Source organism: Leguminivora glycinivorella, chromosome 25 (genome assembly GCF_023078275.1).
Source record: "Leguminivora glycinivorella isolate SPB_JAAS2020 chromosome 25, LegGlyc_1.1, whole genome shotgun sequence".
Lineage (NCBI taxonomy): Eukaryota > Metazoa > Arthropoda > Insecta > Lepidoptera > Tortricidae > Leguminivora > Leguminivora glycinivorella.
The window spans coordinates 3,779,293-3,803,812 of NC_062995.1; the positions used below are offsets into that span (position 1 = coordinate 3,779,293).

Here is a 24,520-nt window from a genome sequence, read left to right on the forward strand (position 1 = left end):
TCTTACTATTACCTATTATATCAAATAGGTATTTTGCTTTTACATTTATAAATAATAGTTAAATTTTTTGTCGTAATCGTGTTTCGATTATTAGCCATGTCAACACTGTTTATCATTAATTCATTATACGATACTAGTGATAAAAATAACCAAGAATTAGGTAAATAAAATCACTTTCACGGTTATTAAATACTTACTTATTGGGTGTACTCGTATTTTGGATTCTCCTTAGGAATTCATAAACATTAAACCTCTTATTAATCTTATTATTATTAATCCTTTATTTAGAAGTCATTTTAATTATACTTAATGGCATATTTATATTATTACATTACATCTATAAATATTTTACTAGTTGAATATTTTTAAACCGACAGAAGGAATCTAACTTAACAATATAGTATGTTTACCTTGCTAGTCTCTGTGTATTACACATGCTGACAATCAATTGAAGAAATCAGTTTATTTGATTAGCAAAATTATGCCATCAACTATCTATAATAGGGCTGTTATTTAGTTCTTCAAAATGGCAAGCACCTAACATTTTATTGAGATTAAAGCTTAAGTAGCATTTCCGCAAAACGGAAAAGGATTGAAGCTTCACCACAATAAAAATAATAGGTATTAAAATAGAAGATCGGACTGCTACGTAACAAAGTATTATAACAGAATATTGATTAATAAAAGAAGCAATTTTAAATATTTACTACGAAGGTATTTGCCTGAGCGTAGTGAAAGATTCAAAAGCCCAAGGTGAAAATATATTTACTACCATGTGCACTGTTGACGTCAACAGAACTAAACAAATTATTGTGTATCAAAATTATTTTTAAACTTAGAAAAACACTTACACAAGGAAAAAAATGGAATTCCGCGCCTAAATAGACTTGGTGATGTAAATGTAATAAGGTCCTTTTCATCTAAAATTTTAACAGAAATTCAGACCTTACTGCACATGAAGCATAATATGGACCCTTCTCTATGGAAAGCCACATTAGAAAATTGTGACTTTCTCCCTTATAGCAGGGAACAAACAGAGTTGATGGTGATGTAAAAAAAAAAGATTATTTGTATTATTGAAAAATACAAAAAAATGCTTTGAAATTAAAACAAGTTATAATTATATGATAAATCGAGAATCCGATCTTCTATATATCTTACGTATTTGCCAGCTGAAACCTCGAAAGTGTTATATTACTGACCTGATTAAGTAAAGTATTTGCTTATCTATATCATAACGACATAACTTCACTGCAGGTTAAATAGAGAAATAAAAAAAAAACTATGCTGTAGCGTAGATAACAATTTATACAGAGTGGCCTTGGATGGAATGCGCTCATATAAGTAGATAAACTCAGTTTACCTAATAAAAATATTATTTTATTTTAGAAAACGAACAAAACTGGGTAGTTTTTCCACACTGTATAAATTTGAATTCTACTGTCGTGACATACTTATTACTTAGTTAAGATTTTGATAAAATGACACTTTAATTACATTATTATCCACAATTTTTTTTTTTAATTGTTATTGATTACTTAACACGGAATTCACTAAACACTACTTATAAGATGATACACTAATACTTTGTGTAACCTCCCTCGTTATTAATAACTGCCTGTAAACGGGATCTCATTGACGTAACTAGGTTTTGACACAAATCGGTACCGCGAATATTGTCCCAAATTTTTAAACAATGTGCTTCCAATGCTGCCGGTGTTCTTTCGTTTTGATTGTCCCATCGTTGGACAATGACACCCCATAAATTTTCTATTGGGTTTAAATCGGGTGACCTTGCAGGCCAGGGAATGTCCTTGATGTCATTTTTGTGTTGACCAAACCACTCCTTTACAGTACGCGAACAATGTATCGGGCAATTATCTTGCACAAACGACAATACCGGCAATTCAGTCTCAGGATACACGTTTCGAACTGTAGGTAACATCGTATTTTCCAACACGTCCACGTAATTGTCACTATTTGCGCGGCTAGGTATCCTGACTAGTTCTCCCGGACCGGCTGCAGTCATCCAACCCCACATGTTCACGGTGATGCGACCTGACTCCATATTGGGCACGACATGCTCATTATCATACCGCGTATTGTTTCGACGCCACAAATTCAACCGTCCGTGTTGGCTCGATTTAAATGTCTTCTCATCTGTAAAACAGTCATTTGATTTACAAGGGGGCAAAGTTGTTGTTTAACCGCACGTGCCAATATTGATACCCGAACAAGCGACAGATTCCAACCGCGAACCACGAGCGTAGCGTGTGGTTCAAAAGTGGGATCTTGAGCGTTGCGAGGGTTTCAACGCACGAAGGTTAAACAAACTTTTCAACCAAAAGAAACACACAAATTTTTACCGACCCAAACAAAATCCTAACTGTAAAACATGAAACAAAATGAAATAATAATATTTCAGTATTCAATATTTGTGATTCAATATCATAGGTAGTTAAATTCTACCAGCCAGTTTAGGATATCAAGTTAAAAATTGTATGAAATTACTTTACACTCTTGTGGATAAAATGAAATTTTGCTACCTATCTGTATTAGAAGAATTAAAAGAGCCTTTACCAGTTTAATTTGATTTTACCATAAAATGGAGAAATAAACAAACACAGACGTAATAAAAAACACTAAATAGTAGGTAAATTATTAACCTGTAAAAATAACGTTAGTCCAGTCGTCGTCTAGATGTTTTCGAGCAAACTGTAACCTAGCAGTTTTATGTGCAGCAGTCAACAAAGGTTTGACGGCATGTCTGCGATGATGGAGACCCTCTTTATGAAGCGCACGCCGAACAGTGCGCGCACTCGTGCCAAACAATCCTGCGTAATGCCTTGTGGGCCTGAAGCCATCTTGCTCATACTCCTGCACCATTAGCTGACGTTGCTCAGTGTTTATTAGGCATGGTCTACCTGATTTAGGCCGATGCAACAGAGATCCTTCCCCTTGATACCTGTCAACCCACAGGCTAACAGTTTTACGCTGAAACAATGTAACAATATTTATACTTATTATCATCACATAATAATGTCTAGCTCGAGTTGATTTTACTAAACTCAAATGTTTTAGCAAAACAACAATATAAAATGGCGAATACTAATTTTGCATTTATACATTAATTAAAGGAAATGGTCTAAAATAAAAAGAAATATGTTATTATTTCACAAAATGTTAAGTAGGTAAAAGGTTTCCTGTTTCATAATAAAAATAAGAAAAGTATAAAACAAAGAAATGCCATATAACTCATGTATTGTAAGGAAAAGTGAAAATTAAAAAAGTTACTTACGTTTACACCCATTTCTCTTGCTATCTCTGATTTATTAAATCCTTCTTTGTGCAAGGCAATTATTTGCGATCTCATTATCATGTCGATTTTGGAATGAGAACTCATCGTTAATATGAGTAAACCTAATATAACTCAAAACGCAATTAATTCGGACGTAAGCGGCAACGAAGGACGAACAACGAAAAAGTCTGATAGAAAAATAATTTTGTATGGTGTGAATAAAATTTTAATCTACCCTCTTAACGTTTTAATACTAAACGGAATACTGGTAAAATTAAACGTATTGCCAATTTACAGTAATGGGGCATGCGTCAATTTGGGGGTTGTTGCATTCGGATAAGGTTCTTATTCCATTGGCATGTTTATCGAATGATCTTTAAGTGGTAGTAAATTTCGCCGGCTTCGTTAATGATGCCATGGCCCAGTGGCGAGACTGCAAGGCGCAAACGAGTCGGGCGCTCCTAAGTCCCGGGTTCAAATCCCAGCCATGACAATGACGTGATTTTGTGTTTTTTAGCGTCTTGGCTTGAAATGGCACTCCGTGACACCAATTTAAACTTATTCTCAGACTGATCCTGATAGAAATGAAAAGAAAAATGTGGCTAAGAAAAAAACTCAATACTTCAAAAACCGGTTAAAGTGTCTTCGAAATAATTAGGATGGAAGCGAAATTAGCAAATGAAAGATTGCAATCAACACAAAAATGTATTTTTCTGTATTCAATGACGCCAACGCCATCTAGTGACAGCTAAATATACCAGTAAGGTTCGTGTATAGGAATAATAGCATAATTATACAAAGAACGCATAGATGGTACTCAACTTCGCTGCAAGCGACTTTTTCGCTGAGTTGACCATCGTCTTTAGGCCGTATCTGTACATAGGGGCAAATCTCGACTGGGGGGCAATTGTAAGGGACCGTCCTAGGGTTGCAAAAAAACGGTTTTTTTTTTATGGCTTGAAAAAAAAACAGTTTTTTTTTTCTGGAGTATGTTTTTTTTATAATGTATGAAATCTCAAAATTTGCAAAGCAGTTAATACTTTTATACGGTTTTTTAGACTTAATGTTAACTATTAAACGAATTTAATCAACAACTTTAATTTCTGGTCTTATAAAAGTAACATTTACGAAATCTGTAGTTGGTAGTTATCACTATTTACTGTTGGCAACACCACCGCCTCTCCACGTTGCACGCCGCATCGGGGATTCCCCAATAAACGATTGTATACTGAATGTTAATCAAATTAAAATGTACGTTATTGTTATTGAAACACGTTACAACTCACGATAAACCGTTATTGTCGAATTATTTGTTCGTCTGAAAAAAAACCATATTTAGAAAAAAAACCATGGTGCTCGGTTTTTTTTTCATGTTTTTTTTTCATAATTCTGAAAAAAAAAAAAACGTTTGGTTTTTTTTTCTATTTGCAACCCCTTCCACACTCAAGAGACGCGGAACGGACGTCAGCGCCACGCCGCCTGAATGTAATTTAAAAAACGTCTCCTCAGTACATTTTGTATCTCGCTTGCTCGGGTATTAATTTTAGCACGATCGGTTTAATAACAATTTTGCCCCCTCGTAAAACAAATAACTAAAATACGTCATAAGAATGTTCAAAGTTTAATTTTAATTTCAGGTCATAACTGACGGATTGAGACGCTACGAGGAAGACTTGTGGAACGACACGGATTATACTTCGGTAAGTACATTTATTTCCTTTATGTTACCCTGTATTTTTTTATGTATATATAAGCAAAGACATATACGTATAGACAGCTACCGTCTAAGAAAAAAACGTACTGCAGGACCATATAGGAAAAGGTACTGAGGTCTAGATGGTGTTACACCTTTGGGGGACGCTCGGCTAGATGGCGCTAATATTAATATCTGACATTTAAACACATATCAAGCTAAAAATATGGGCCAAATTGTCTAAACTGTGGTTCAAAAGTTTTAAGCCTGTGTCGAGTGATGGCAGTCTATGCACTGTGATTACACATTTTACTTTGATACAAAGAGGATCGAGTATTATAGAGAGTTACTGTCGAAGTAAAATGTGTAAATACAGTGCATAGACTGCCATCTCTTGACACAGGCTTAAAACTTTTGAACCTCAGTTTTGACAATTTGGCCCATATTCTTAGCTTGATATGTTTTAAAATGTCAAATATTAATATTAGCGCCATCTAGCTGCGTACCCCAAAGGTGTAATGCCATCTAGGCCACCGTACCTTTTTCTGTATTGTACTGAGGTACGGTTTTTTCTTAGACTTTATCTGTCTATACGGAGTTATATATGTATTTGCTTTGATAGTAACTCTTTGGTATAAGGGACTTTGTATAAGCTTTGCTATTTCTTGAAGTAACACAAAGAGCGGCAGTTGCGTAAAAATTGCTTTTTGAAACAGCTCTGTTTATCAGCGTGCCTTTTTGTATGCTATTTCCTGGATTCCGATTAATCTTTATTCTTGTTGGTCTAGTCTTTGATACGGATTGTTTTTGTCGTTCTAGTCTCACGGCAGCCTGGGCTCGCACTACCGCACGGTGTCGCTGATCTCGCGCGAGCAGTTCGAGGCCACGCAGCCCAGCGAGCGCCACTCCAACCCCGACCAGCCGCCGCCGCCGCCGCCGCGCCCGCAGATGGTAACGTACATACATACACACACACACACGCGCCAGCAGTGTATACCACGATCCTGATAAACTACTAAAGCTTCACTCACTTTCATTATTTTGTCAACGTTTATAACCAGCAGATGGCCATTTTCAATTTAACATACCTAAAATAATCATTTATCAGCGTCTCTTTGCCGCTGTTGACCATATGGATAGATAGATAGATATGTAACTTTATTATTATCCACAACACAACATACAAGGCTTAAAAAACAAGAAAAACACCGCTTAGAAACTAAACAAAGAAAAAAGAAATAAAACAAGCCTTGTGTCGTGGTATAGAAAAGGCGCTGGCTCAGCGTTGTGATGTGGCAAGCCACATCACTGGTATTCTGTCAGTACTTTAGATAAAAAGAGAAAATTAAATTAAAATCACCTGGTTGGTCAACAACCAGTTGGTTGGACAATCTATTTATACCTCTGTAAGTGTCTGTGATGCACGTAGGAATTTCTTCAACCTAACGAGACAGCGAACATCAGTCGGTTCTTTCCTTCGAAATCGGCCACAAATTTGTCATAATTTTGACTAATTTGCGTAGCATCACTCAAATTTTCCGAGTTTTGTAATTATACGTCTTATACGTCGACGTCAACATTCCTTATCCTTTTTGCACTTGATTTTTTTCATTACTAATATGTATAAAATTGTTATTACAGGTGGAGCAACAAGAACAAGGCAGCAAAGCGAAGAGGCCGCGCCGCACGGCTCGCTTCTACGCCGCGAACAAGGACCCCCACGCAACTGACGTTATGTATGTACATACCTTTTGTAAAGATTTGTAGTTTAAACCGCGCTTTGCACGGTCTTACGGCCCGGCCACATTGGTCTAAGCGCGACAGCGGCAGCCGTACGTGCGAAGGAAAAGTCCCATCGCTTATGTCTCGCTCCAATGAATGCCCGCCGCTCACCAATGTCGGTCGGTCGACCAATGTCGTGGCCGGGCCGTTACATATATAGTCTAGCATTTAGAAATAACGACTTCGCCTTATTTATGAGGTACTAGCTTTTGCCCACGGCACGACAAAAAGTAGCCTATGTCACTCTCCATCCCTTCAACTATCTCCAGATCTCCACTTAAAAATCACGACAATTCGTCTCTCCGTTTTGCCGTGAAGAACGGACAAACAAACAGACACACACACTTTTGCATTTATAATATTAGTATGGATTCAATCAATCAATCAATCAATATCTTTATTGCTTACTTTTACATAAAAGTATAACGTATGACATGAAAATTGGTATAATTACATCGCTATTTATATAGATATAACTACTTATTTCTATGAATGGACGTAGAAAGTATAGCGAAAGCAAGCTACCCTCCGTACTAGTATAATACTATATTACTAGTATAATACTATAATACTGTATTACGGCGTAGATTAGTTGTGTTATACAACACCTCATAAACATCACATGGCGATCCTCCCAATACGAGTGTTTTAAATATGCACTTCGCCTATTCCAAGGCCTGATTTAGACGGCGTGCGAACTCGCATGCGATTTTAGTTACATTGCGGACTGTTGAGGTTACATACAATTTTGCACAGCCCTCAAATATAGGTAGTTTCAACTCAGTTGAGGCCACGCACACTATAACACTGTCATGTAAAGACAACGATATTTTGAAATTAGTGTTCTTACCGTGTACCGACTGCAGATTCAACAGTGAATTGCAAGAAAGACCAAAAAGTTTCTATTTACTATTTTGTTAAGAATTACGTCTATAGAACAATTTTCAAACAAAACAGAAAATAAAATATCTCGTATGTGATTTATTAATTGTCAGATTATGATTGTAATATTAATCGTAGAAATCGAAGATATTTTAAAAGATTGCCTTATTTTATCATCGTAGCTGTTAAAATGGTGTTTACCTATTTTTTCATTACTTATTAGCAAGCATAGAAGTCGCGGTAGCAATAACGTTAATTAACATAGGGACATCCTTCCGATATAAAATATATCGATAGCTGAATACTTATTTGGAAGTGAAATTTCATATGAGCTATAAAGTTCACAGGATAATACCATTACTGCTTTTAATACCATTAATGATAAGTATATCAATAAATAATAATGTTTTTCAAAAATATATTAATCGTTTTTTTACATTCACTCACTCATTTCATTCATTCATTTTTTTTGCAATCAGTACTAATCTTCATTTAGCTGTGTGTGTTATCATTCACTTCAACCTCCGTGGAATTACCTATACCTCAGCGTCGAGATCCTTAACTGGTATCTTGACATTTAGCTGAGTGGAGACCCTTTCAGTGACGCTTAACAATAAATTAGTCGTCGTACTGTCTATGTAATTCCTAAATTTAAGCGTTTTCTGGATAAACTTCTTTCTTTCTTTCTAATAAAACTTCAGCATTCCAAAGTTTTCGAATGTCATGCGAGCGTAGCCGCGGGCAAAACCTGGTATTATTTTATATATTGTCTAATTTTGTGTTTCCAAAATGCAAGTATTTACAATTAGTTTATAAATGTTTCAGTACAAGCCGCAAGCACAAGACGAGGCACAGCCTGAATCCGCCCGTAGAGCACCATGTCGGGTGGATCATGGACATCCGCGAACACCGCGCCAGGACACACAGCACCGGGTAAGTTAATCTATTAAAATACATACATACATACATACATACAATCACGCCTGTGTCCCATAAAGGGGTAGGCATAGCACATGAAACTACTAAAGCTTCAGGGCCACTCTTGGCAAATAAAGGGTTGAAAGAAAACGAAACTGTGGCATTGCAGTTACAGGTTGCCTGCCTCTCGCCTACGCCACAATTTAACCCATATCCCATAGTCGCCCACCCGTCACCACACAGGCAATCTATTAAAATATTAGAAAATAATGGCGGCGAACATACAACAGAGATGGGGGCTTACAGATCAATGTAGTTTTAAAACAATACTGTTCATTGCATCAATAAATTGTTCTGAAATTTAGTATAAGATGATAATTGTACATTGTAGACGATTTAAAAGTGCCTATTTGAATAAAGAATATTCAGAATTGAATTGATCAATGAGGAATTGAGGAACGTGCGACGTAGATAGGAGAGGCGCCTTGAGGCAAGCCTTCGCGCCTTATTTATTACCTATCTTTTTCGAATTACTTAGCTAAAATTGGGCGCTGGAAATAAGAATTAAACTTGTAAGTGCCCCGCGGATTGAAAGACATTGGAAAGAGACAGGTGACTTGGAATGGTGAGAAAATTATTGATTTAAAATGAAATAATTGAAACAGCGTTTCATATTGGCGGGGGAAAGTTATTCCACCATCGCGTGATAGCATACCGAAAGCTAGCCGAACTTTGATAATGTAACGCTAAGAAAATGTAAACAAATGTAAATGTTGAAACTCCAGGTCTTCGCTGGGCACATCGCCGACGCTGGGGTCTTCCTGCGGCTCCGTGCCGCAGTCGCTGCCCACCTTCCACCACCCGAGCCACGGGCTGCTGCGCGAGAACCACTTCACACAGCAGGCCTACCACAAGTACCACTCGCGCTGTCTCAAAGGTGAACAAACATTTGAAATATTTGAAAGAAAAGCTCGTGAAAATCTAAAATGGGCGATTTCGCGAAAGTTCTAGATAGATCGCTTTTTCGCCCCGAAAACCGAAATTTAATAGAAATCGTTACAGCTATTACTATGAAATATATAAATATAAATTTCCTATGTACAATTACTCAAAAAATATAAGAAATTACACTCGAGTGTGAAGTCATAAGGGTCATAAGTGTCATAACTCAATGGGCCATTGTTGTACCTCAGTAAAAAGTGTGGTACTTAAATATTATATCAAAAGTTTTCTAATTTCGTTTATATTTGTGACGTTCCGTAGGAAAAGGTGCTAATCCACCAAAAATACTTTAACACGTAATTTTAAGTACACAATGCTTATACCGGGTGCCCGGTAATTAATGGACAACCTTTTAACCACCAAGAGGGCACCTTATACTGGTCCAGAAAATCGACTTTTAGGTTTAGTAAAAGTCGCCTGGTTTTCGAGATTTTCACACTTTTTTAAAATTTTAGGTATTAGAGGTATATCGACGATCTCGGAAACCACTAACGATTTCGCTGAAATTTGTAATGTGGGGGTTGCCGGGGGTGAAAAATCGATCTAGCTTAGCCTTAGTTCCCGAAAGACGCGAATTTTCGAGTTTTCATGCGTTTTCTTTCGCGTTAGTAAACGCAAAATATGGTCGTTCATTTCACCGACCGTGCATCGGCTGAGCGTAGCTTAGTCGTAAGAGGTCGGTCTAATGTTCGCAGGCACATCGCGGGTGTCAGGGTTTCAAATCCCGGCCAGAAATTCTAAATTTTCTCAACGAGGGTGCGGTGTGCTGATGACGGGAGGACTTACGGAACTGACTTATTCCGTCTATTGTCCTTTGAGTCGTCGGCAACCCGAACCCTCCTTGGAACTTGTGCACTCCTTTTTACTGTGTATTTTACACGGCAAAGGGGAATGCACAAGTTTCTAATGGGGTGGCAACGCGCATGTGATACTCTTTGAGTTGCTGGCGTCCATAGGTTACGGTGACCGCTTTCCATCAGGCGGGCCGTACGCTTGTTTGCCACCGACGTAGTATAAAAAAAAAAGAAATAAAGTTTTTTTTTTTGTATTTATAAGACTTTTTTTATATCTAAAGACGTGGTATTATTATTATAATAAAATAGAACCGAGCGAAGCTCGGTCACCCAGATTTATACATATCGTTGACCCGTCTGAGTACCCACAACACAAGCCTTCTTGAGCTTACAGTGGGACTCAGTCAATCTGTGTAAGAATGTCCTATAATATTTTTTTTTTCACAGAGCGCAAGAAGCTGGGTATCGGGCAGTCGCAGGAAATGAACACGCTGTTCCGATTCTGGTCCTTCTTCCTCAGGGACCACTTCAACAGGACCATGTATAACGAATTCAGGTCAGTTCTTAACTCCATGTACTAGCTTCCTGTAATTAGTTGTAGAAATAACCTAACCACAAAATTAAAATTTCGAAAAAACCCCTACCTAGTGTACCGATTTTCAAGAAACATGGCTAAGAACACTCCCGACTAACTCAGCTTTCAGACAAAAAAACTAAATTCGGTTCATCCGCCCGGGAGCTACGATGCCACAGACAGACAAACAAAAAAAAACTATATTTAAAGCCACACACGGGTCGGACGCGATTAATTAACATTATTTTACCTTTTTTCCCAACGTTGACTCAATTCATATAAATTCCGTATTAGCAAGTCATTCAAATTCGTTTTGACAGTTCTTAAATAGAAGCTGATTTGACTAGGAGGCAAGTAGCCTATTCCTGTGAACCAAATATATAGGTAATATTGGGTTGGCACAAAAGTAATGACACACTCTACAAAACTCTATACATTTCCTTTCTTAAGTTAATTGTTTTCGATAATATTCTAGTATGTTATAGAACATTCTAGGTACTTCTAATGTGAGGGTATATAAAGCCGCCCTCGTGATTGGTTTAGTTAGATTGAAATAAAATGGACGAGCGACAAGTTCGAACACTTTACTTATACGAGTACTTGTTAGGCCACAGTGCGCGGGCTGCGGCTGACAATATCACCACTGCATTGGGCGCTGGAAGTACAAGCCATGCCACGGTGTCCAGATGGTTTGACCATTTTAAATCAGGAGACAGGAGCCTTGAAAGTCAGTCACGCTCAGGGCGACCACCTGCATTCAATGATGACGATTTACGCCGCGAACTACAGTCGAATCCTGATGCTACTACTCGTGAATTAGCGGAAGCACTTAACTGTGGTCACCACGCTATGGAATACCATCTGCATGAGCTTGGGTATCGAAAAGTTTTGGCTCGATGGGTACCGCACATCCTTACCGACGCCAGTCGTGCAGTCCGTGTCGCCATCTGTCAATAACTTTTGCTGCGACCCCGACGTAAAGAGTTTTTGACTGATCTGGTTACGGGAGATGAATCATGGATTTATTATGAGAACGATACACGTCGTGCTTTTTGGCTGCCTCGAGAAGAAACGCCACCAACTCAACCGAAGCTGTGTCAAAAGAACCGCTTAAAAGTTTTCTTTGTTGTTTCTGGGACTCGCAAGGCATGCTGTTTCATGAACTATTACACAATGAAACTGTAAACGCTAACAAATATACAACACAGCTCACCGAACTATCTTCTGCTATCAAGAAAAAACGACGAAGACGAGCCACTGTAATTTTACTACATTATAACGCTCGACCTCATGTCGCATCTACCGTTCGCCAATAGCTGCAGAACTTGAGCTGGGAGACGATACCCGAATGTCTGCATTGGGACCTCAGTGGCTAGATTTAGCGTAGATCTATCCTGGTACTACCTCCCTGTGTAGAAACGGACTCCCCCACCCACCTTATTCTCCAGACCTCGCACCATCAGACTTTCATTTGTTTAGAGCCCTGAAACGACATTTGCGGGGTAAACAATTCAATGATTTCCATGATATACAGGTGGAGTTGAACAACTTTTTCGAGGCACAGCCATCTGAGTTCTGGGCGAAAGGCATCCAAACTTTGCCGGATCGTTGGCAAGAAGTCATAGATGCTAATGGTGATTACATCATCGACTAAGCTTTTTGTATTGTAATAATAATAAAAAATATAAAACGTAAACCAAGTGTCTCATTACTTTTGTGCCAACCTAATATTTGAATATTTCAGGACGCTAGCGAACGAGGACGCCGCGGCCGGCTTCCGGTACGGGCTGGAGTGCCTCTTCCGGTTCTACTCGTACGGGCTCGAGCGCAAGTTCCGCCCCGAGCTGTACCAGCACTTCCAGCAGGAGACCGCCACTGACTACGAGCGAGGTACGTCACTTCCGGTGCCGGACCCACTTCCGACGCCACTGTATGGTCTGTGGGAATCATAATAGCAGCGCCAATAGTCGTGATATAATCAGTAGTGATCTGATAAAACTTTATCAAAACCTTAGAGCTAACATAAATTTAAAATATAACCTAACCACAAAATTTAAATTTTGAAAAAACCCCCGACCGCGACATACTAGACCGATTTTCATGAAACATGGCTAAGAACACTCCCGACAAACTCAGCTTTCAGACAAAAAAAAACTAAATCCAAATCGTTTCATCCGTTCGGGAGCTACGATGCCACAGACAGACACAGACAGACAAACAGACAAACAGACAGACACACACACACACACAGACAGACACGTCTAACTTATAACACCCCGTCGTTTTTGCGTCGGGGGTTAAAAACCAAGGTTATTATTTTCAGATCAGTGTTTTTATACCTGAATCCAAGATTTCTAATACATTACTACAAGGATATTATTATTTTCATGGCTGTAGTACCCTAAAATGTCCACTTAGCAAGTTTTGTTAAAGTTTTGCTCCCATAGTTCCGATCACTGATAATCAGACACTGCAATCACACTAAAGAGTCACACGCGCTTGTAGAACTCACAAGCTATCAAGGATTCATCCTTCGTAGCTTTTTGGTATCGATTTTCATCTTATACCCATGGGTAGAAAAGTTATAAATAAGGAGTAAAACAAAACATTACATCATGTTTCGTGAGTAACTTACTTACCTTACGCATCTTCTAGAAACGGGCTGTATGCAAACACTTTTTAGTTAGACACCCCCTCTCGGTTACGTCACAGTTACCGCCTATCAAAAACGCGAACAGTCGACCTGTCATATCTCACTCATACAAGCATGGTACGCGTTCACCTACACGAGCTTAGACTGTGTGCTAGGAACGCGCCTCTTTCATATATTTGATCGCCAGTGTCCAAGATGTGGCTCAGGTCTGGTAGCGAATGTGTTAAAATGTAATTTGGTTATGTAGGTAACAAATCAAATTATTTTATTAAATATTTTTTTCATTTGTTTTAAGTAGTAACACTACTATATTATATATTGGGGCGGTCGAGGTGGTGCGATGTGGTGGGTTCGATTCCCGGCTTCGCCACCAGTGGGCTTGATCGCTTTTTCTTTAGTGTATGGTATCTATTTCAGTTTATAATGTAATTTGGTGATTTGTAAAATGTGTGTACTGTTATTTTATTAATCCAACTCACAGAACACCCCACTAGAAGCCTAATGCAAGCGATATTGTTCGAGACGCAAATCACCAATCCTTGCGGGGTGAGGCGGGCGCGCACGGTGCTGCCATTGGTCGTTTCAAATAATGGCGCGCCTTTACGATTAGCAGTAGAGATGGGAATGGGACATGTCTATTATAGACAATGGTACCGGTACCAGTACTGTGGTGAATTTGTTTTGCAACAAATTATAATAGGTACAGTATGTAAACTAACGAAAACCATTTACTGTAACCCGTAAATGTCCAGGTGATACTGAGAAACTTTTACTATGGGACCAACACCCAAAACGCAAAATAAAAATTTACTCTCCTATAGGAAATACTTACTATAAAATAAAACTACCTATGAAACTGTCAGAAGATATTTTCGTGATTTCGGGGTTGATCCCATAGTAAAAGTTTCTCAGTATCACCTGGACATTTACGGGTTACAGTAAATGGTTTTCGTTAGTTTACATACTGTATTATAATTAAATTATAATAAGGCCTAGTTACCCTTCGGGTTGGAAGGTCAGATAGCAGTCGCTTTCATAAAACTAGTGCCTACGCCAAATCTTGGGATTAGTTTCCAAAGCGGACCCCAGGCTCCCATGAGCCGTGGCGAATGTCGATGCCGGGATAACGCAAGGAGGATGATGATTGTGATAGCACCTCAATAAAAATCATTCTGGTAACTAATAACTAAACTGTGCATTTTTACTTACGTTTACTAAGTTAAATTACCAACTAAATATTCTAAACTAATCAATCAACTAAATAACACTACAGACACTACAGATTCTAGATAATTATTCACAATTACAAATCTGCTTTCTTTTATATTTCATAAAATGGTAGCACAGGGTACGAACGGTAGTACGAAGTTCCCGCAACAGACATAAACTAACATGGCCCCATCCCTAGTCGTTTACGTGAAAGGGATAGCATATCGCATTGTTAACTAGGCAAAAAGGGATGGACGCGCCTCGGCGCCGCTCAGTACAGCCATATTGACCAGAATAAATGAACTCCGCGGATAGTAAACAATATTCAACAAAATAATTAATTTGACTTAACTGTGGAATGTTATTCCATCTTTTTTATATGTAGAGTAGAAGTGTTAGAAGACTTGCCACACCACTTTATGCTGCAAGAGACCATTGTTTGCAACCAAATTTGATTATTTAAGATTTTTTCCCGAGCGGACACGAACACTGTTAGCGGGTCGTATACTTGGGCGCTACTGATCGGTGTCGCACGCGTTTAAACTTTTATAAACCTGATTTGTCGTATGCTTGGTGACCGCGAGTCGCCCTGTAAGGGCCGTCTTGTTGTATTTGTCTGTGATCCAACTTTACCTTTTGTGATGTGCAGGTCAACTGTACGGCTTGGAGAAGTTCTGGGCCTTCCTGAAGTACTACAAGCACGCTGGAGCTCTGCAGGTGGAGCCGAAACTGCAGGGCTACCTCGCCAAGTTCAAGAGCATTGAAGACTTCCGCGTGCTCGAGGTAAATATTTTTATAACATATCTGGAGTAGTTCTATTGAGAAAATGATTTTGAAATTTCACACAGAGCGAATCATGTTGTGCGGCAATGTTCTCGCACGGTAGACTTATAATATACTCTTCGACCGAGGTACATAGCACGTTTGCCGTCCGAAATTGTCTCGTGACGTGTTTCGTTTGGGGACGCCTGGGTGAAGTGCAAGCGATAGGGTTGAGTGGAGGACTTTGTGTTAAAATCCAGGAAGCAGTGTGTATTGCGCGAAAGTTATTCTAGAAAACTATTAAAAAGTAAGTATATGGTCGTAGAAGAAGTATTGTAAGCAATGATGTTTAACTGAGTCACAAAATACTCGTGGCGTCTTTTTTGGTTTCGCCTCAAATTGTAACTTTCCCGTGTGGTGACGGGTTAAGAATTTCACCACCCCCTTTCTTCCCGTGGGTGTCGTAGAAGTCGACTGTGGGATATGGGTTAAATTGTGGCGTAGGCGAGAGGCTGGCAACCTGTCACTGCAATGTCACAATTTGGATTTCTTTCAACCCCTTTTTGCCAAGAGTGGCACTGAAATTATTTATGGGATACAGGCGTGATTATATGTATGTATGTATGTGTTAATTGTAACTTACGTCACTGGCCTCCTTTAACTATTAGTTGTATATTTTTTTTTTTTATTATGGACTGATCGGCGATAGTACATATATAATACATAAAGCGATCCTAATGCGAAAAAAAGTAAATTCAAAACTTGTAGTGATAAACACGACTGAAGGAAGTGTTTTAAATCGACACGAGTTTTGACCTGATAAGAAATAAACCACTTCTCGCATTAGTGCATAAAAAAGCACCATCTGGGTCTTTTTTAGGGTTCCGTAGTCAACTAGGAACCCTTATAGTTTCGCCATGTCTGTCTGTCCGTCCGTCCGTCCGTCCGTCCGCGGATAATCTCAGTAACCGTCAGCACTAGAAAGCTGATATTTGGTACCAATATGTATATCAATCACACCAACAAAGTGCAAAAATAAAAAATGGAAAAAAATGTTTTATTAGGGTTCCCCCGCTACATGTAAAGTGGGGGCTGATATTTTTTTTTCATTCCAACCCCAACGTGTGATATATTGTTGGATAGGTTTTTAAAAATGAATAAGGGTTTACTAAGATCGTTTTTTGATAATATTAATATTTTCGGAAATAATCGCTCCTAAAGGAAAAAAAAGTGCGTCCCCCCCCCTCTAATTTTTGAACCATATGTTTAAAAAATATGAAAAAAATCACAAAAGTAGCAGCCGCGTAGCGTCTGTGATTGCCGCCCGGGGCCGATCACCAATTTTGCCGATATGCCGCCCCTCTTATGATCAACATATCTAGATTATTTGGTCATTATAAGTGCGAGTTGTGCTACCGTTGTAAGGGCTCCGTACACCACAAGAAGGGCTTAAGCGCCTCGTTTTTTGAAGGCACTTAAATCATTTTTGAGAATAATCGATATTCTGAACAATTTCTAAAAAAAATGAAACAGAAATTAATTTAGGTAGATTTCAAGAGATTTGGTAACTCCTTTCAGCGGCAGAGAGTGAAATTTGAGTTTTCTTTCTTTTAAGTCCGACTTACGCTTGACTGTAGATTTATAATAGGCTTTCCTGTGTAATCCATAGATTGAAGGCTTATTTCGTGTATTTTTTCTGTGAATTTTTTACCTATTTTCTTAAATTACTTGACTTATAATTATTTGAGAAAATATTTTTAAAATACTTATAAAAAGCTCTTTCATTTGATATGTAACACAATAGAGTTTAAAAAACTTTAATTTTTAATTTTCATTTTTACCAACCAAAAGTGACCCCTACAATTAAATTTTCTTAATTTAAATTGCTTGTCCGTCTTTGGGTCACAGGACATCATATGTGTGCCAAATTTCAAGTTAATCGGTTCAGTAGTTTTGGAGAAAATTGGCTGTGACAGACGGACAGATAGACGCACGAGTGATCCTATAGGGATCCGTTTTTAGGGTTCCGTAGTCAACTAGGAACCCTTATATGTAGTTTCGCCATGTCCGTCTGTCCGTCCGTCCGTCCGCGGATAATCTCAGTATCCGTTAGCACTAGAAAGCTGAAATTTGGTACCAATATGTATATCAATCACGCCAACAAAGTGCAAAAATAAAAAATGGAAAAAAATGTTTTATTAGGGTACCCCCCTACATGTAAATTGGGGGCTGATATTTTTTTTCATTCCAACCCCAACGTGTGATATATTGTTGGATAGGTATTTAAAAAATAATAAGGGTTTACTAAGATCGTTTTTTGATAATATTAATATTTTCGGAAATAATCGCTTCTAAAGAAAAAAAAAGTGCGTCCCTCTAACTTTTGAACCATATGTTTAAAAAATATGAAAAAAATCACAAAAGTAGAACTTTATAAGGACTTTCTAGGGGGGGGCCTCTAACTTTTGAACCATATGTTTAAAAAATATGAAAAAAATCACGAAAGTAGAACTTTATAAGGACTTTCTAGGAAAATTGTTTTGAACTTGATAGGTTCAGTAGTTTTTGAGAAAAATACGGAAAACTACGGAACCCTACACTGAGCGTGACCCGACACGCTATTGGCCGGTTTTCCTTTTTGAGGTAATCCAAACCAATAGCTTTTGTCTTTTGTTCCTACTAAAGAAGACGGTCAACCAAATCTTGGTACTAAAAAAACGGCAAATTTAAAAATAGAAGGCTCAGCAGCTAGTTAATTTCTTGAAACGCGTGCCTTCCTAAACCTTGGCGTTGGCGGAATCATCGACGAACCATATTCTAACACTTCAAAAAAATATTGAAAATATAGGGGCGAAGGTTAAATTCTCATAGAAAATTTAAATTTCGCGCCTTTCTAGGGTTCCTTACCAAAAAGGTACAAATAAAAGGCCCTTATATGGTGCGACTCTGTCCGTCTGTCTGTCACACTATTTAATATCTCGAGAACTACTTATGCTATCGCTTTGAAATATGCAATACTTACTTACAAGTATGAACATCGTTAATCTCTACAAATTGAAAGTATATTTTTTTAAATGTATTAATATTAATTACAGAAAATGGCCAAAATAAAAGGGGGGAAAACTATAAATTTCAAATTTACTCGGGCAAGTGGGGTATCGTTAGAAAAAACTCAAACTATACATATCAAAACTATTTTTTTTCATATTTTTTTTGTTGTGGAAAAAAAAATGTTTTTGAAAAATAATTAACTTTTTTTTACTTTATAAAAAATCCTTTCAGATTTACATTTTCAATTTGAACACTCTTGCGGGTGTTTATTGTACCTGTATTTTTTACAGAATAAAAATGAAAGTTTTTGCTTTCAAAGAGAGGAAAAATGGTTAAAATCGGTTCACACAATAAACAATTATCCCATAAAAATCATCCTCCATACTAGCTCGCACACATTAGTAACACGTTCACTGCGTTACGGGGGTTTTTGAACCCCGTACGCTGTCATCACTCAGTGCGGGTGAGAAAAATCGTGTACACTCCGCTGGTGCGTAAGCTGTATTTTGGTCATTTTTACAACTACGAAAATGACAAATATACATTTGGACAAAAGTATTATTTATTGATATATTAATTATATACGGGGTCTCAGGAACCCCGTACCGACCAGGGGACAAAAATTACCTTCTAGTGCGATACGGGTCTCCGTGAACCCCGTAAAAGAATTTGCTGGCCCGTACGGGGTTGTGGGCACAGTATCGCTAGTGCAGTGCTTACTGAAATACTTGTTATCGGCAAATTAAAAATGAAGCGCTCGAACCACACGTTAGAACTACTATATTCCAAAAATAAAGGTTATCCCACACAGTAAACGTCTAAATCACCACAAATTGACATCTAATTGCAGGCAGGTAATTAAATATTTATGTTTTTAATACGTAAAAACGGTGGTGGTTTATCTTATTTTATTTATCTTTGTTTAAGTAATTATATTAACTACTTTCACAAAAATACAAGCGTGCGAAATATCATATTTTTGATGTGTAATGTTTTTATTAATATAGCACATACATCGATTTTTTTATTCCCATCACTACTAATTTATCGACCTTAATACATTACATGCGTTACGGGGTGTATTAAGCCCCGTATTTTTTCAATTTTAGTGCGATACGGGGATAAAATAACCCCGTATTTTCTTTTCTATATAATTTTGTGAGTTTTTATCGTATCCACGTGCGGGGATAATGAGACGTAGGAAATTTCATACTCTTACAGTTAGCCGAAAAAAATATTTGAAAATCCAATATTTCAGGAACTTACAGCACTTTTAACAGACTTCAGCGTACGGGGCACTTTTATACCCGTAACGCACTACGATGTAAACTATTACGGGGCGGTTTGGGCCTCGTAACGCACTTGATTTTGGGTTAAGGTTTTGGCTTGCCGCAGCGAACGTGTTAAGTACTTAATTTGCCGAAAGATATCGCTGTACGTTGAACGCTCATTTCCTACATCGCATTTATCCTGATATAATGAGGTCGCTTCAGGAGCGTCCTTACATGTCGTAAACTATTGAAGTCGAGTTGTGATTTTCTTTGGACGTTGTCTAACAATAAAATTGTATATTCAAATATTACTTATGTGGGAATTGAGTCTTGAGGGATTTAGTCAAGTTTGTAGAGTTATATGAATAACATTTGATGATTCAACTTTTGAAAGTTTGTACGGAACCCTCGGTGGGCGAGTCCGACTCGCACTTGGCCGGTTTTTTTAGTGCTAAAATTTGGTTGACCGTCTAATATTACTCGGTGGCCTTAGCACAAAGCTAAAGTATTATTGTTTACTTACGCACATAACATACGAGAAATATTTCAAACTTGGAACAAAACTATTCAACATTCAATTCAAATTCAAAAATACTTAAAATAGACACTTACCCAATTGGACAATAAGTGAATTGAATATCAATCCACAAATCAAATGTAATATTTTCCTATTATAATTAAACTTAGCACTAAGAAGTAATTGCAGTTTTTAAAATCGAAACTTCGGAACAAAATGACGAATTTTGTTTGCTCAACTCAAGTATTCATCTGTCGTAAGTACAAAAATGTAAAACTCCATTCATTACAAAGTAAGGCTTAACAGTATGACGATAAGGTGCCGCTTAAGCTCTTTCGCCATAGTTTTTCGAACATTCGCCTATAGTTCGTGGAAGCTCGGCGGCTGCTCGGCAGCCTGCGGCCGCTCGCGCCCCGCCCCGCGTCCCGCGCAGCCGCCGTGGTGCATTCGGCGCCAGCACAAAACAGAGAATTGGCGCGTTTCTCAGCGCGATTTGAAAAATGTTGGTCTCATAATTAACAATTTTATTTATTAGGTTCTGTAACAAAAAGGTATAAAGGAACACTTATGGTGCGACTCTGTCTCTATGTATGTTATAATTTTTAATTGCCGATTTTGCCGCCCCCTGTCATGTGCCGCCCGGGGCCATGGCCCCCCCGGCCCCCCCCTCGCTACGCCACTGAAAAGTAGAACTTTATAAAGACTTTCTAGGAAAATTGTTTTGAACTTGATAGGTTTAGTAGTTTTTGAGAAAAATACGGAAAACTACGGAACCCTACACTGAGCGTGGCCCGACACGCTCTTGGCCGGTTTTTTTTTCAAAGTTGTTCACCCCACTTTTTTTGTAACAGGGGTATATTTTACTCGATTTATACTGAGAATCGTGAGGTTTTTCGATCCTGATAGAAGAAAAAAAAAATGTCTAGATTAATATACATTTTTCAAATCTTCCATTCCGTTACCGCCATACAAACTGTATGAAAAATTGGTAACGGAATGGGATAAACCTGGGGACACTTTTCTTCTTCTAGTAGGATTGAAAGAGTTTGTGATTCTGAGTGGAAACCACATAAAAATTTCCAAGTCCAAAAAAAAGTGCGTGCGTAGCCGAATGGCATTTCTCTGACGCGAAATGAAAACGAAACGCTGCGAAAGGCAGTCTGGCTTTGTCGCGCTAATACGCACGAGCGATCGAGATAGATATCTACGAGCGTTTCGTTTCGTGAGCGTTTGTGCCATTCGGCTACGTACGCTGCACTGAAAAAAAAAATCGTGTACATTTTTTATAATCTAAAGACAATAGGCTAGTTTCCTATACTTAAATTAAAATATTTTATGCAGTGCATGAAATAAAACACCACATAATTATTAGAAGAAAGACATGGACAGTAGTTATGTTTAAACATGATTTCTATTTAATAAGTCGAAGAAAAATATATAAAGTAAATGAATTGATCGTGACGTCATTCCTCAGTATTTCATAGTAATTCTATTCGTTTTGACAGTTCTTAAAAAGAAGCTGATTTGACTAGTAGGAAATTAGCCTATTAACTAGTGAATAAAAAACATAAATAGTCAGTTGTACACTGTTGTAGACAAGTGTCGTACAGTTGGATCGGGTACAGTAAAGACGTGTTGACGTTTGCAGCCGCAGCTGAACGAGCTGCTGGCGGCGCAAGGACCCGCAGCCCCCGGGCGCGGGCCGCACGCGCGCGCCTACGACCGCCACCGCTCCGTGTCCGAGAGCGAGCGCAACCACGCCCGCGCCTTCAGGTAACTCACTTAACGAAGCCTACCTCCACGGAACAAACTCATGTACAGGCCACATACTCATGTACAGCCGCAGCTGAACGAGCTGCTGGCGGCGCAAGGACCCGCAGCCCCCGGGCGCGGGCCGCACGCGCGCGCCTACGACCGCCACCGCTCCGTGTCCGAGAGCGAGCGCAACCACGCCCGCGCCTTCAGGTAACTCACTTAACGAAGCCTACCTCCACGGAACAAACTCATGTACAGGCCACATACTCATGTACAGCCGCAGCTGAACGAGCTGCTGGCGGCGCAAGGACCCGCAGCCCCCGGGCGCGGGCCGCACGCGCGCGCCTACGACCGCCACCGCTCCGTGTCCGAGAGCGAGCGCAACCACGCCCGCGCCTTCAGGTAACTCACTTAACGAAGCCTACCTCCACGGAACAAACTCATGTACAGGCCACATACTCATGTACAGCCGCAGCTGAACGAGCTGCTGGCGGCGCAAGGACCCGCAGCCCCCGGGCGCGGGCCGCACGCGCGCGCCTACGACCGCCACCGCTCCGTGTCCGAGAGCGAGCGCAACCACGCCCGCGCCTTCAGGTAACTCACTTAACGAAGCCTACCTCCACGGAACAAACTCATGTACAGGCCACATACTCATGTACAGCCGCAGCTGAACGAGCTGCTGGCGGCGCAAGGACCCGCAGCCCCCGGGCGCGGGCCGCACGCGCGCGCCTACGACCGCCACCGCTCCGTGTCCGAGAGCGAGCGCAACCACGCCCGCGCCTTCAGGTAACTCACTTAACGAAGCCTACCTCCACGGAACAAACTCATGTACAGGCCACATACTCATGTACAGCCGCAGCTGAACGAGCTGCTGGCGGCGCAAGGACCCGCAGCCCCCGGGCGCGGGCCGCACGCGCGCGCCTACGACCGCCACCGCTCCGTGTCCGAGAGCGAGCGCAACCACGCCCGCGCCTTCAGGTAACTCACTTAACGAAGCCTACCTCCACGGAACAAACTCATGTACAGGCCACATACTCATGTACAGCCGCAGCTGAACGAGCTGCTGGCGGCGCAAGGACCCGCAGCCCCCGGGCGCGGGCCGCACGCGCGCGCCTACGACCGCCACCGCTCCGTGTCCGAGAGCGAGCGCAACCACGCCCGCGCCTTCAGGTAACTCACTTAACGAAGCCTACCTCCACGGAACAAACTCATGTACAGGCCACATACTCATGTACAGCCGCAGCTGAACGAGCTGCTGGCGGCGCAAGGACCCGCAGCCCCCGGGCGCGGGCCGCACGCGCGCGCCTACGACCGCCACCGCTCCGTGTCCGAGAGCGAGCGCAACCACGCCCGCGCCTTCAGGTAACTCACTTAACGAAGCCTACCTCCACGGAACAAACTCATGTACAGGCCACATACTCATGTACAGCCGCAGCTGAACGAGCTGCTGGCGGCGCAAGGACCCGCAGCCCCCGGGCGCGGGCCGCACGCGCGCGCCTACGACCGCCACCGCTCCGTGTCCGAGAGCGAGCGCAACCACGCCCGCGCCTTCAGGTAACTCACTTAACGAAGCCTACCTCCACGGAACAAACTCATGTACAGGCCACATACTCATGTACAGCCGCAGCTGAACGAGCTGCTGGCGGCGCAAGGACCCGCAGCCCCCGGGCGCGGGCCGCACGCGCGCGCCTACGACCGCCACCGCTCCGTGTCCGAGAGCGAGCGCAACCACGCCCGCGCCTTCAGGTAACTCACTTAACGAAGCCTACCTCCACGGAACAAACTCATGTACAGGCCACATACTCATGTACAGCCGCAGCTGAACGAGCTGCTGGCGGCGCAAGGACCCGCAGCCCCCGGGCGCGGGCCGCACGCGCGCGCCTACGACCGCCACCGCTCCGTGTCCGAGAGCGAGCGCAACCACGCCCGCGCCTTCAGGTAACTCACTTAACGAAGCCTACCTCCACGGAACAAACTCATGTACAGGCCACATACTCATGTACAGCCGCAGCTGAACGAGCTGCTGGCGGCGCAAGGACCCGCAGCCCCCGGGCGCGGGCCGCACGCGCGCGCCTACGACCGCCACCGCTCCGTGTCCGAGAGCGAGCGCAACCACGCCCGCGCCTTCAGGTAACTCACTTAACGAAGCCTACCTCCACGGAACAAACTCATGTACAGGCCACATACTCATGTACAGCCGCAGCTGAACGAGCTGCTGGCGGCGCAAGGACCCGCAGCCCCCGGGCGCGGGCCGCACGCGCGCGCCTACGACCGCCACCGCTCCGTGTCCGAGAGCGAGCGCAACCACGCCCGCGCCTTCAGGTAACTCACTTAACGAAGCCTACCTCCACGGAACAAA

General features: G+C 40.9%; 1 protein-coding gene across 5 annotated transcripts in view; it reads left to right on the forward strand.

The window, feature by feature from the left end:
* The window catches only part of LOC125239061 (la-related protein 1), a 138,227-nt gene that overhangs the window by 103,687 nt on the left and 10,020 nt on the right, over positions 1 to 24,520 (forward strand). For all 5 annotated transcript variants that reach the window (XM_048146521.1, XM_048146519.1, XM_048146520.1 and 2 more), the window contains 9 exons: positions 4,936 to 4,998; positions 5,811 to 5,942; positions 6,633 to 6,727; positions 8,481 to 8,588; positions 9,359 to 9,510; positions 10,817 to 10,925; positions 12,688 to 12,833; positions 15,455 to 15,588; positions 22,055 to 22,179. In XM_048146521.1, coding sequence (XP_048002478.1) covers positions 4,936 to 4,998; positions 5,811 to 5,942; positions 6,633 to 6,727; positions 8,481 to 8,588; positions 9,359 to 9,510; positions 10,817 to 10,925; positions 12,688 to 12,833; positions 15,455 to 15,588; positions 22,055 to 22,179 — 1,064 coding nt within the window. The remainder of the gene's footprint in view (positions 1 to 4,935; positions 4,999 to 5,810; positions 5,943 to 6,632; positions 6,728 to 8,480; positions 8,589 to 9,358; positions 9,511 to 10,816; positions 10,926 to 12,687; positions 12,834 to 15,454; positions 15,589 to 22,054; positions 22,180 to 24,520) is intronic.